The sequence below is a fragment of the Melanaphis sacchari genome, unplaced genomic scaffold, assembly GCF_002803265.2.
Source record: "Melanaphis sacchari strain LSU unplaced genomic scaffold, SCAv2.0 Contig32_pilon_pilon, whole genome shotgun sequence".
Taxonomy (NCBI): domain Eukaryota; kingdom Metazoa; phylum Arthropoda; class Insecta; order Hemiptera; family Aphididae; genus Melanaphis; species Melanaphis sacchari.
The window spans coordinates 2,365,932-2,379,948 of record NW_020271199.1 but is presented as its reverse complement, the minus strand read 5'-3'; the positions used below and the strand labels follow the sequence as shown (position 1 = coordinate 2,379,948).

The 14,017-nt window shown below is 33.0% G+C and overlaps 1 protein-coding gene across 1 annotated transcript in view; it reads left to right on the top strand.

Moving 5' to 3' along the window:
- The window catches only part of LOC112596584 (homeotic protein distal-less-like), a 106,311-nt gene that overhangs the window by 70,484 nt on the left and 21,810 nt on the right, over nucleotides 1-14,017 (top strand). Inside the window, exon 3 of the mRNA XM_025342344.1 lies at nucleotides 9,856-10,048. Within this exon, the coding sequence (XP_025198129.1) occupies nucleotides 9,856-10,048 (193 nt within the window). The remainder of the gene's footprint in view (nucleotides 1-9,855; nucleotides 10,049-14,017) is intronic.

Below are 14,017 nucleotides of genomic sequence, written 5' to 3'. Positions count from 1 at the left end.
TAATGTACTGTCATAGGAGAAGAGACCCATTCATAGTTATTGCAAATATATTAAACCGTAGTAGTTTACCTATTGAAAATTACATAGTCCATACACCATGCTCTTATTATAAATATAATTTTACCAAAATGATTGGACTAAAACATAATATTTATTCTATAAAATGTTTAACTAAATAAAATTAACATGATTATTTCAACTTAGATAAATAGAAAAAAAAATGAAATATCCTATAAATATTTTCAGCACCCTAAACCCGAAAAAAAAATATTTGAATAAAATGCTCTCTTAAGAGGTGGGGTTTTCCTCAAATATGCTACTGTCGTTATCACGTTTAATACGTATAACATACACATTACACACGTACATACAATGCAATAGAATATTTAAACTAACCACTAAAAGACGTCTAGTATTTGCGTGCGATACGCTGCAATCTTGATACACGAAATTATATATAAATATGAAATAACAACAATGATATTATTCTTTCCCTCCACTGTAGAAGAGTATTCGTCGGGAAAACGGTCGACCTTGCAGTGGGCGCGCGCGCGTATTTCGTTTCGTTATTTTATTTTTATTTTTCAAACCGCTGAGGCTCGCGTATATATACACATAATATATGCGTATAATATTTTACCTAGGTATACCTATACCTACCTTCTCCGTCAGTTGCGACTTCCTCTTGCGCAGTACAGGGAGGGTCCCGTGCGTGTCGTTATCATGATTACCATTGTTCCCACACACACCACAGCTATCCGTCCGATGTTTTACGAGTGTATACAGGGTGATTCAAAACACTAATAAACAGTCATTTTCTCGGTAATTTACGTGTTTTTTAAACCATTTTATTTCTATTTTCTACATAATTTGGAGTTGTATATTGAATATTACACATACGGCGACGCGCAACAATCCGCAACGAGTGAATAATATATTTAAACACATTATTTACGTTGTGAGACGTCATGTTTTAGTTCTCCATAATAATAGGCTGCAGCTAAAAGACATTTTCGTCTGTATAAAACGATATAATAATATGTCCTATTGCTTTTTTTTTTTTTGTAACTTTGGGTGAGAGGATTTTCTCGAGTTAATTTGATACATTTTGCAAAAATGGAAATTCCCAGTGATCATTTGTAGAGGTGTATCACATAATCGCAACACAAATAAATGTTGTTACTATAGAACGATTTTTGTCTAATTGTTGTGATTTCCATTGGTTGAGTTTTTAAAAAAAACATCATACCACTGCTGTTGGTATGTATAAGACAAAATTGAAGCGGACTTTTTGACGGCGTTCAATCTCAAACTGTATCGATTTTTATTTGCGTTTATACCTATTTATATCGTTATAATATTTACGTGATCGCGTATGGCAGAACTACACTTCAGTATAATACTCGTATATTATACCGTCATACCAAGCAAACCAAATCATTAGCAAAATATGTATAATATATTGTTTTGACCCGACGAATAGATAATGCATGCGTACAAGCAAATTTCCTACTCCTCTCTTTTCATTCTTTAAAGACGCACGTTTTCCGACAAGTTTTTGTTATCACTAACGACGATCATATGTATACCGTCTCTATCGATCGAAATAAAAAAAAATATATTCGAGCACCGTGATACGGTGCAGGTTTTGTGGTGGCGGTGGGTGGACATTTTTCCTTTTCTTTTTTAAATATTCATATTATTATATATTTGTATATATATATATAGAGAGAGAGAGAATAACGTTTTTTAATGAATAATATATGTTAATAAGCACACGGAATCGGCCGAGTCGTCCCGTAAAAATAAAAGCCGGAAGCTAAAATGTATATAATATATATATATATATATATATAGGCACATACACACACATAGATATATGTATATATATATTATATATATATACATATAGTAGCCGATGGCCTCCACCTTGTAATCCATCACGACAGGTGTATCCTGTTACAAATACGTATATAAACATAAAAAAATAAAATAAAATATACGTATGGGTTAGGTGGTATATATATTATATTTGTTCAGTTTATCCAATTTTTTACCTATTCCAACATTGATGCACACATATACACACAAACACAGCACACATTATAATTGCATCGTCTGAATAGTTTTCTTCGACACAATAGCAATGTCCGGTTTTGTTTGATGATGTCGGAATAATACGCACGCGCGTATATGTGTGTGTGTGTGTGTGTGTGTATTTTTGTGGTCGTGACACACGCGTTATATACATATAATATATATATATACAGGAGTAGGAGTAGGAAGATGAAAAAAAAAATGCGCATAATGAAGTAAAAGTTTCTGGTTAAGTGATTTCACTGCTGGAAACAAGCGTACATAGAAGTTTTATTGTTATTCGTACACACACACACACGAACGTGCGTTCACGTATATATACGTATACCTGTATATATGTATAAAATACATTACAAAACATTGTACTACAGATGACCATGGTAGGCGTACCATAGTTCCGCCTAGTCAGTGTGTGAGTGAATGAGTGAGTAGTGTTTGTGTGTGCATTTATATCGCGAGGCACATAAAACTCGCACATACATAACTCTATAAGCAATGTTGTTGTATAAACTCTGCAGACACACTATATCATATTATTATAATATGTTATTATTACTACACAGGAAAACCACCAATAATATTGTAAATGTATGTTGCGGTTCGATTGTCAGTTTTGATTATTTTTCGATCCTTATAACTATTGCACTACAATACTATAAGATTATTCTACCTATATCTACGCGTCAACCTATAGTTATTGTACGAGAGAGACGAAACCTTTGACTCATTTTGCTCGCGTTCAACGGGAAAAAAAGTCGCCGGTTACTTTCTTTTCAAACTCGTTTTTGTGTAAACGATAAATGGTTATAATATACCAATCGGATGACTTGCGAGGTGAATTTCATTTTTTCTACCGTATTCTTGTATTATGTTATGCTTGTTTTGTAGTTTCCGAATTGGAGATGAACTTTAAGCACATACAATTCCATAAACAGATTAAATATTTTTTAAACTATATGCTCATTTAATTACCGCTTATTACAAACCTAACCCAGCTGTCTGTGATGTGTAAATGTAACTTTTGGTCTTTTATAAGTGTATATTACATAAATACGGTATACAGAAACAAGATAGCAACACCACGAGTATCTGTGACCTAACCACAAGAGCCTCGAGGTCTCAGGTATATAATATATACCGTGGTGTACACCATTTTATAGATCTCGTAAATTATGATTTACCAGGCACGATGATGTTACGTGCTGTAAAAGGTGCTTCAGCTAAGGCCCGGTGACTTTTAGACCGCCAGCTCGTGGATGGGGTGTAGCATGGTGCAGTGTATCATGTGTACGATTACGGCCCGGAGGCGGTGGTATGGGTCGAGATGAACATATATGTATTATATAAAAAGAGGACCGACAGAGAAATAAAGTTAAAAAAATAAAATGAAAAGTGACACGAGTAATAGACGTATAAATAATAATATTGATAAAAAAAAAAAATACAGAAAAAACACCAAGAACCGGTCACCGGGGTGAGAGGGTTGAATTGTGCCCGTCGATATAAAACTTGGGTAATAATAATAGTAATAATAACACGTATGCGCACAACGCATGTTATACATATAGGTATTTATAATTTTTCCACCCCTCTCCCCACGCCAGCGATCAGTCTCTCTCGCTCGCTCTATTTATATTTTTATACTGTATTATATATACGTTACGTTAGCGTATTCGCTCGAGTGGGAAGGTCGATCGGGCGGTGGCGGCGACGACGACTCGTCGTATATCAAAAATTATTTGACATTGATTAATACTTACTGACAGATTAGAATCATTGCACCGATATATTAAACCGCGCGCAGGATGTGTATATAATATATATGTATGTATAACACGACGATATATATTAAATTTACTCTATTACATTAAATTATTATTGCTATTATTGTATTATTATTATTATTATTATTATTATTATTATTACTTTATCCGTGTCTTCTTTGCCGAACTGCACTAGAGGCTGATTTATGAGCTATATAAATAAATAACACGTGTAATTTATTAATAAAATTTATAGGCATAAATATTATATAAATATAGGTATATGTATATGTATATAACATGTATTCGCTGCACAACTCGCACATTTAACATCCAACGACAATATTATACATGATGATGTTTATTACGGATGGCGGTCATAGAACCGCCGCAGAGGCTTACCTTGCTTTTAAATCTTTTCGCCGGTTTCTTCGGTTTACCGTTGGGTATTTCTTGAAAATATAAAATTTACAACATGTTATTTATTATTCACAAGGCACGTTTCTGTGTAAACTTTATACAAATAATTGTATATCGCCGTCCAAATTTTGCGTTTTCAAATTTTTAAGGAGGTGACTGATGCATTAACAATTAAAAATCCTAAATTTACTTAGGTTCACGCCGCAGCGTAATATACAATGACTTACGTCCAGGATACTGCAGTAATATAGTGAAGAGTGTTTAAATATAATAAAACGGACTTTTACTAACATTTTACCATAGTGTTATGTACCTACCTACGTTCCACGTGTTTTCTTTAGCACGACGATAATATTATAAAAATATATTTATCAATATTTGTAAAATGCGACAGTTTATGACAAAAGACAACATTTTGGAGAAAAAAATAGTGTATTTATCTATGCCTTTTAATCGAATTCCCATGACACAATACATGTTATAAACACGGAGACGAGAATATATATTGTTATATATTATTATCATGTTTTGTATACTCGCTGCAGCCGAGCCCATCCTCGCGGATTCGTATAGGACGAGGTCGTTTTGGCGTGGTCGAGGCCTGAACAGAACAAAAAAAAAATAAATAAATAATATTATAATACCTATACGCTAAATATTCTACGATTGCTGGTACATAGGACACCTATACCTCATCATATGCATATTGTATTATGACAGATTCAGAAATCGAAATACATGTCTATCATATTATGCATCGTGGTTAGACTATAACATTATCACATATTTTAATGATTTCGCGGAAAAACGTTTGAACCATTTCGGTGTCAAAATTTGAGCGAATTGGGTGATTTAAAATTCTTATTTTATGTATATTTCTGCAGAGATAAATACAACACATTGAAATTATAGTACATGTAAAGATCGATAAACCGATTGAGAAATTACCTATACGAGAATAAAAAAAAATCTCGCGTACCTAATATTGTGACGTACAGTTCAGAAATCGTCTTATATATGTATTATTTTTATTATTTTACTAATACAGATACGTATATTATTATTCAACTATAAATATTTCTCTCTCTCTCTCTCTCTCTCTCTCTCCGTCCGGCGTTGTGCGTTTCAGTCGCGGAGCTTGTCCGCACTTACACACACATATACATACACATACACTATATAAGTAAACGAAGAATTCGCGCGATGCTTTTTTTCTTCCATTTTTTACTCAGGTCCGTCCGTCATACGGCGGCAAAACCGCATACGATATATACGCAAGCGCTCGCTCGCGTGTGTGTGTGTGTGTACACGTTTGCTCGTCTCTGATGTCGGCCGATTCAGCCGGTCTCCAGAAAACGCAACGCGCGCGTTCAAGAATTCTTGGCATTGCGCGACCGACTAGCATAAAAAAAGAAAAAAACGACCGCGTGCGCGGCGGCGACCTGCAGGCAGCTATTTGGTTTTTGCGGTGGCGATCAGGGGTGGGGAAGAGGGGAAGATTTCTTAAAAAATAAAAAAATATACAACATTATTTTCTTTATATTATTATTTTCATATTACACACCTAATAAATGTTTTAAACATTAATATTATAATATGCACTCTGCCTTAGAGTATGCATCTATAGCTTTCAGCTGGGATCCTCTGACTATTATAATATTGTTTATAGTTTTTGCAGATTGTAAACACAATGATCTCTGCAAATTAATTATTTCTCCGTTATTTTATATCCATAAAAAATTTCCCTCGTTAAGGCTGATAAAGATTTCAAGTCAATTTTCTGTAGTCTGTACCAGTATAATGGTAGTATGCACCACTAAATGCACCACTAACCAGCCCTTATAGTAAAAATCATAGCAAATTTCCGACGTATTTGTCATTTTCATTTTTTTTTTTAAATTTTAATTTAAGTTACATTTATTGGTAATAGTATAATTGTTTACTAATGGTTATCGTATTTAATATAATAATAATAATATACACGCTGGTAATGTACCACGATTCTCGGGTATTGACAGTGTTGCGTCTTACGTGTGCAATCTGATGAAGTTACTAAATTTGATTTTTGATTTTGAACTGAACTCGAATCCGAACCAAACTGAGCTTGCAACTTATTAATCAATTAAAATTGTTATTTCCTTACAATATAGCATTATATTGTATTGTCGTGGCTGCAAACTTATACACGGAATCATTGCCAATACATAACATATATAATGCATTTGTCGCCGTTATCGCTCTGTATATATACACGTCGCACAGTTGTGCAGAAATGCGGTTTGTTTATTATTATATTATATATAATAATAATAATACGTACGCGCGTTTGCCTATACGCGCCGCGGCAGAATGTGCAGTCGGCAAAAGAAAAGCGAAACGACTATCACCGCCGTCGGATTTATTTTTCAAAGTATATTCCAAAGTCCCTTTGTCCACATGCCGCCGCCGACGCCGCAGACTATCGTCAGATATTGCTCAGTTTCCGCTGCGAGTTCTGACCTATATATAATATATAACTTGCACAGTGCAATAGTTGGGAAGTTTTTTTGATTGAGAACTCCAACATTAAATGACCAAAAGATAAAAAAAAGACATTAATAGATCACCATGAAGCATTATTACTCCGATGGCGAAATATTCACCTACCAGCGGGCGGGGAGAGCATAAAGCTTATTTGTTCACCTAAATCGTTAAGTTAAATATGAAATATTAATATGCATATCACTTGTGGATCATAAGTCCAGATTTCAATCACCGAAAAGCCAATTTCTCCCGTGTCCATTCAATGCAGTTCCCGCACAAACGTCGATTTTTCAAAAAAGTATCACTCGACTTCCGCCGTAGTAAGAATAGTATTACTTGCGTATTACAACGATTATTGCATACGTATCCGTAATAATAATATATTATGGCATGTACTATAGTGTACTTTATTAGTAGCTATAATACACTACGTCAGATAATGATATATTTATTTATATACCACTACCATCGACGCCATTGGTCCGGATTGTTCATATGTATTATATATATAGCCGTTAAATAAATCACGAAACCTGAAATCAATGTGGGCCCACAACTCACAATTCTTTGTAATAATATATTATAATGTATTATTAATTTTATATATGTCGTGCACTGGTCATATACGAACTTATGGTATAGTCGGCATTGGTATTTGTAGTGTTGTATATAGTCACACGTGCGTTGTATATATTAATATTATATATTGACACGTCTCCGCACGATTTGTCGCAGCGACGGCGCGGCGACGATAGCAGTGGCGACCGCGAGACATGATAATATATTATTATAATACATTATGGTAATAATAATGCGTCGTGTACACCGTTGTTTACAAATCGCTTTTTCTGTTTTCAAAAAACCGTTTAGTTTTGTGTGTTTTAGATTTCAATCAAATTAGGTATGAATTATTTGAAAATTTGAAACTATCACGAACCAAATGCATGTAGGTAAATTTTTTTGCTTATGAGTAATGTACAGTTGCGTTTACAGTATGTCGATATCTATTATACCTAAATATGTAGAGGTGATGAATGTGTTTTTAATTTGTATACAAACGAAATTTTTACTCATGTATATTTAAGATAAGATATCATATCTTACTATTGTTTCTGTGTTTATAATCTTATGGGAAAATACAGAAGCCTTCAGGAAATTTTTCGAGGAAGACTGGGGATAATAAATCCAAACACCAAAAAATACATTAAAAGAAAAGTATTGTTTATCGTCGTAAATTATAAAATACATCAGAAATCATACACCGCAATTATTATTCGTTATTCAATAGAAACAGTAGAGTCTTCACGGTGTATAACTAATATTACATATTTTTGCGAACCGTGAGAACTATTTTTTTTTTTTTTTTTTATGGGCCGAGAGGGGGCGAGATATTGTATCGTGAGTATAAAATAAATTAACAAAAATGTATGATAATATTATTATAATATAAATACATGCAGCGTACGTATACTACGCGTATACCTTTAATACACCTGTAATAAAATCGTTAAGCAAGTCCTCTTTTTATTTGCAATTAACACTTTGTTAATTTAAATACAATACACGCTGCGATCTCTGCAATCTACGAGCCATACGCAAAGGTAAATACTACACCGATGTATGTACAATTTTAAATTACTTATAATGTATGTGACGGACTGTACCACTCCGCGATATTGCTTGCATATATACACGAGTATTGAGTATAATACATATATGTGCAAACAAGGGAAATGACACACACACACACACTAATTAACTGCATGTGTTCTGCAGTTTTAGTGTGTGCATAATGTACATTATGATAATACGTGCGATACATGCATACTATATTATATAACTACTACGCATTAATTTGCATGACTTAAAAATCGTCGCATCAAATATATCTCTCAGCAGAGTCTATTGCTCTATTATTATTACTATTGTTGATGTTGATGTTGTTATCACTATTATTATATTTTCGCTATTAATTTTTTCATTGATAATAAGCTTGATAGGTGTAAAATATTACGTCTTATTAACGCAAAAATGCAGCAGTAGCTGTTTACGTAGAGTGATTTACGATTGATATACATATACATAGTATTTTATAGGTAGTCTATAACATACGAGCATCGCTGTATAATAAGTCCAAGATAAATAATCTCGCAAACCTGTGTTGTAGTTGTTGTGCAGTATATATTATAATGTGTGAGTTTGTAAGTGTATATATATATTATATTGACGTACAGCGTGTGACTACAAACATTATTATTATATCTATCGTTTACCGTGTGAATTACATAGGTTCAATCGACCCGTTTATGTTATGAATACTATGGATACATAGATAATAATGATGTAAATTCAATTAGAAATTGTGAACATTATTTCATTATATTATACATATAATAGGTATTGAAAATTTCTATTCAACGAAGTGTTTTATTTTTATTTATTATTTATTGAATTTATTATATTATTTCACGACTTAATCGTCCGTTAACTGGTATATTTAAACGTTATCATTCACACATGTATACATTCTAATATTGAATACAATTTTTAACGAGGATTAGGTGGTGGTGACTGTGACGATATTAAGACTAGAGAAAATAATGTACTATACTTTACGTTTTTTTTTATAATATTATATTGTTGAAGAATAAAAATCTAAAATTTGATTTAATAAAATATAAAAACTTGAATAAAATGATTGTTATTATTATTTATCGCTATTAAATTTAACGGTATGTTGAATTAGAATTTTAAAAATATTTTCCTTAAATTTTCATCGCAATTACCAATTGTTATCAAACCCCTTAAAAATCATGTACTACAGAAATAATGTACGTATGATTTTATATTTAAGCTCATTGCATAATGCAACACCGATTAAATAATTCGACGTGATAAATTTTTTTCGTCAACAGATTTTTATAGTCTCGCATTTAACAACACTAAATTCATTAAACATTATACATCATGATATTATAATATTATTGTCGATAAGATTTATGATTCGTACCATACGATATACTGACGTTATAAATTATTGCGCTTGTTCCAGGTAAAAATATGGTTTCAAAACCGGAGAAGTAAATACAAAAAAATGATGAAAGCTGCGCAACAACAAGTGTCGACCCCGTCCAACAACAGCAGCAACAACGGCGGCGGCCCTGGCCACATGTTGGGGGGCCCCGGCGGGGCCAATACGCCTAGCATACCGAACAGTCCTCCGCCGTCTGGCGGCCTTCTGGGTGGTGAGTGCCATTGTCTAGCTATTTCACTATTATAATTTATTATTATTATTATTATTGCTGCCTACTGCTACTATTATAATTACTATTATTATTACTGTTAAACAATAAATTTACGTACTGTTGAAATCATACAATTTACATTATTGTACAGTAGTTATATAATAATATGTCATTCGACGAACCGCTTTGCGAAAGAAAAAAAGAAAATACGTTGGTGGAAATGCACCAAGACCGGTAGTATTGACCATTTTATTTTTCCGGAACGTCCCATCGCGTTGCGGTTCATCGAAGTCTTATAATTATACTCTGTACGCGTATGTACGCACTATATGCACAATACATAATGATAAATTACATGTCGATATAACTGGGGGTAGGGATGAGAGCCTAAAAGTCAATTTTAAGTAGTTATTTAATTTTTAAATTTACAGTCATGTTTTTGTTACTAATTTCTTATCAATGAATCTTTTTGTTTTTTTCTGCAGCGCCTATCCATAATTTGTAACGTCCGTGATAATCGGTTTCAATTTAATTCCTAATCGAACCCTCGAGACATTCGTACCCATAATCATTCGTTATATTATCGGTCGTAAATCAACCACGCGGGTGTGAAGTCACGTCGAAATATTGTAAAACCGATTCCATTTTCAATTTCATAATTTACCTAAATCTGTAACTTTTAATGTACCTACCCATACGAAAATAAAAAAAATTACTGATGAGAATTTTTATCGTCGCGGATGAGTGTAGACATTTTTTATGCTCGAGATAAATTCATATACACGCAAACGCAAATAATATTATATAACTGCAGAAGACCGACGATGGTTTTACTTACAGAACAATATATTATTATTATTGTTGTTGTTGCGCATATTCGCATGTTAATAATAGTGGTTTGGCGTGATGTAAATAGTGGCAGAGACGTCCGCCGGAAACGTATGCGCCTCTACGCGGGAAAACTGCTGCTTGCAAACTGCCACCGCCAACAGCAATAACTATAGTGACGACGAACGACGTGCCCCGGTCACGTATAAACTTTGTTTGGTCCACCTTGGCTTAAGCAACCATATTTTTGCCGAAAATAAAAAGTTGACTAAATCTGTATGAATTAGTATTTATTTATTTTTTGATATTTGTGTGCACTATAGTATAAAAGAAAATATGTATATAGTTTTAAATTTCGTAATTCTTATGTTTTGGCATTCGTGCAATATGTGATCTATCGCGCGGTTTAAAATGTAACATGTAATCTACTGTGTACTATATAACACATTATATTTTAATCGTTAAAATAAATTTAAAAAATAAAAATGTTGCGAAAAATACAACATAAAACGAATTGCTAAATGTTACCTATGGTCATTTATTTGAACCCTGGTATAGACTTATACATAAATCTGATAATGCTTGTATCTATCAAATAAAGGATATTCGTAAAGTATACAGTTGAATTTGAAACACTGGATTGCAGTGCTATTTGAAAATTTTAAATTAATTATACTGTTCTACACATTTAAAAATAATATTATATTACTTTATTTTACAAACATTTCAATGATTTATTAACAAGGAATTAAAAAAAATAATTTGTATTTATATTATCTGACAACCGTTTTATGTAGTTTGTGAAATATAATATTATATAGTAGATCGATAGTTAATTATGATTTATGATATAGATGTTTGTCGTTTATTAGATCGCATATTGCACGAATGCCGATGTGTTTATAAATTGAATAATGTTACGGATATCGAAAAAATAAAGATGATTTGCACACGGTCAAAGATTATTTCTTTTTATGGTGAATATGGTTTCTTGTCTGCATAAAACTGCCTGTCGTCCGGTTCTTTCCCGCGCAAAATCGTTTTTCCGTACACAGTCTCGTAATCACGCGCAAAACTAACAACAGTGTCGACGTGGGATCACTATATATTATTAATTGTACTCTGAATTAGATTTTTGTATAATAAATATATATGGGTATAATTATATTGTTCTTAAAACTTCGTCTAAATTGCCTATATCAAACCCCTTAAAAAGTGGCTTGGGGTGTTATCTCAATGATATTAATGTACTCGCCATATTATATTATTATGACGATATAAAACGTGGTTACGCTGTTATATTACCATAAACCGTTTTCTCGTCCGGCTCGGAAATCCATATTGTGCGTAAAATAACAACAATGATAAACATAACGCAACAATATTATTATTATAATTCTACACTTGCTTCCCAGACATACATATTATAATATAATATAATAATATTGTATGAGGCCTATACGATGCTGCGGTGTCGAGCACACACGAGTGGCGAAGAATTACTCCGTTGTGTATTATATTATTATATACATACGGCCCGACGTATACGAGCGCGCGCGCGCGCGCACACACACACACACACACACACACGCACACACGTGTATATATACACACAGTACACACATACGAAAACAATAGCTGGAACAGGATGGGTCTGTCAAGTGACCGTGGGAGATTGCAACTGTTTCGGTTCACTGACTATACGTCGTTCTACCGACTGAATGTGTTGTGTGTATGTGCGTGTACGACGGTGGACGTCTACCGTTCTACCTACATAATATAATAAATATATATATAATGTGTGTGTGTGTGTGATTCTCTCGACAACGCTTCGTAACTATATATATTATATATGTATAAGTATGCTATGTGCTTTATTTTTCTTCCAAGTCCGTTTCATTCATTCCATCGCTGTTTCATTTTTGGTATATATATATATATATGTGTGTGTGTGTGTGTATTTCCTGCGTTACGCGCGTGTACGTTTTTCCACCTCGCCCGAAAATCTCGCACACGACACAATATAACATAATAATATTATATGTTACACATTATTATTATTATTATTATTCCGCCGTGTGCTTGCGCCGTATACACGCGTAACGACGATGACTGCAATAACGAGTCGACGACGATTTAGAGATACCTACCTACGACCGGTAAAACGAAAATATTAATAACTAACACATGACGTTTACGTTGATGTTAATATTTCCAACGTCATACAACGAATCCCTCGTGAAAATTAAAAAAAAATAATAAACAAACGACAGGTGTGGGGGATGATATATTTTTAACGATAAACTTCATAGACTGTTTTATCTTATTTTAAAGTTTCGATAAAAAATTTTTCGATGTCATAATACACATAATATGCTGTGTACCTATATATATCATGATACTAGTGTATCTATTACATCGTCCCGATCTTACGACTGTCGGCATCGAATGTGTATACGTAATTTTTATGTATATGTACGCCCTTAAAACTTATCTATTACTTCCGGTTCGAAACGTATTATCGCTTGTCGTTTTCATTCTCCATTTTTTCAATATCTCGTGACCGCTACGTCATTATATTATACGTTGTATGATAATAACAATAATAATGAAATGTAATAGGTAACTCTATAATAATAATATGTGTGCGGTGCGTGTCTCGTGTACACATGACAGTTACACGCGAGTAACGTTTGCATCAGACTACTTGTGTATTGGTAACGTTGAACTGTAGTAGGTTTAGTGATATTATACATTTGACGAATAGGAAATTCTCGACATCATCACGCATCGAATTGCACTTTGGTTAGGAACATCAGTAAATACTTTTGTACTCTTGTTGTACGTTAAAAAAACGATTATTTGTAATAATACATATTATTTATATGTATATATATATATTATAATAGTCTATCTCGCAGTAAGTATGACGTTATGATAAAGGAGGCAATAATATTAATAAAACGTCGATAATAGAACATGCTACAGGTGTGATGTTGAATGAAAGCTTTGTGTTAAACAATCAATTATTCCTTCGCCCGAGAAAAATAATTCGATTTGATCTCTGCCCGTTAGGTAGCTCATCGCGTAATAATATATTACTGTTACCATATAATTTAAAATATTATGTCACATCGGACT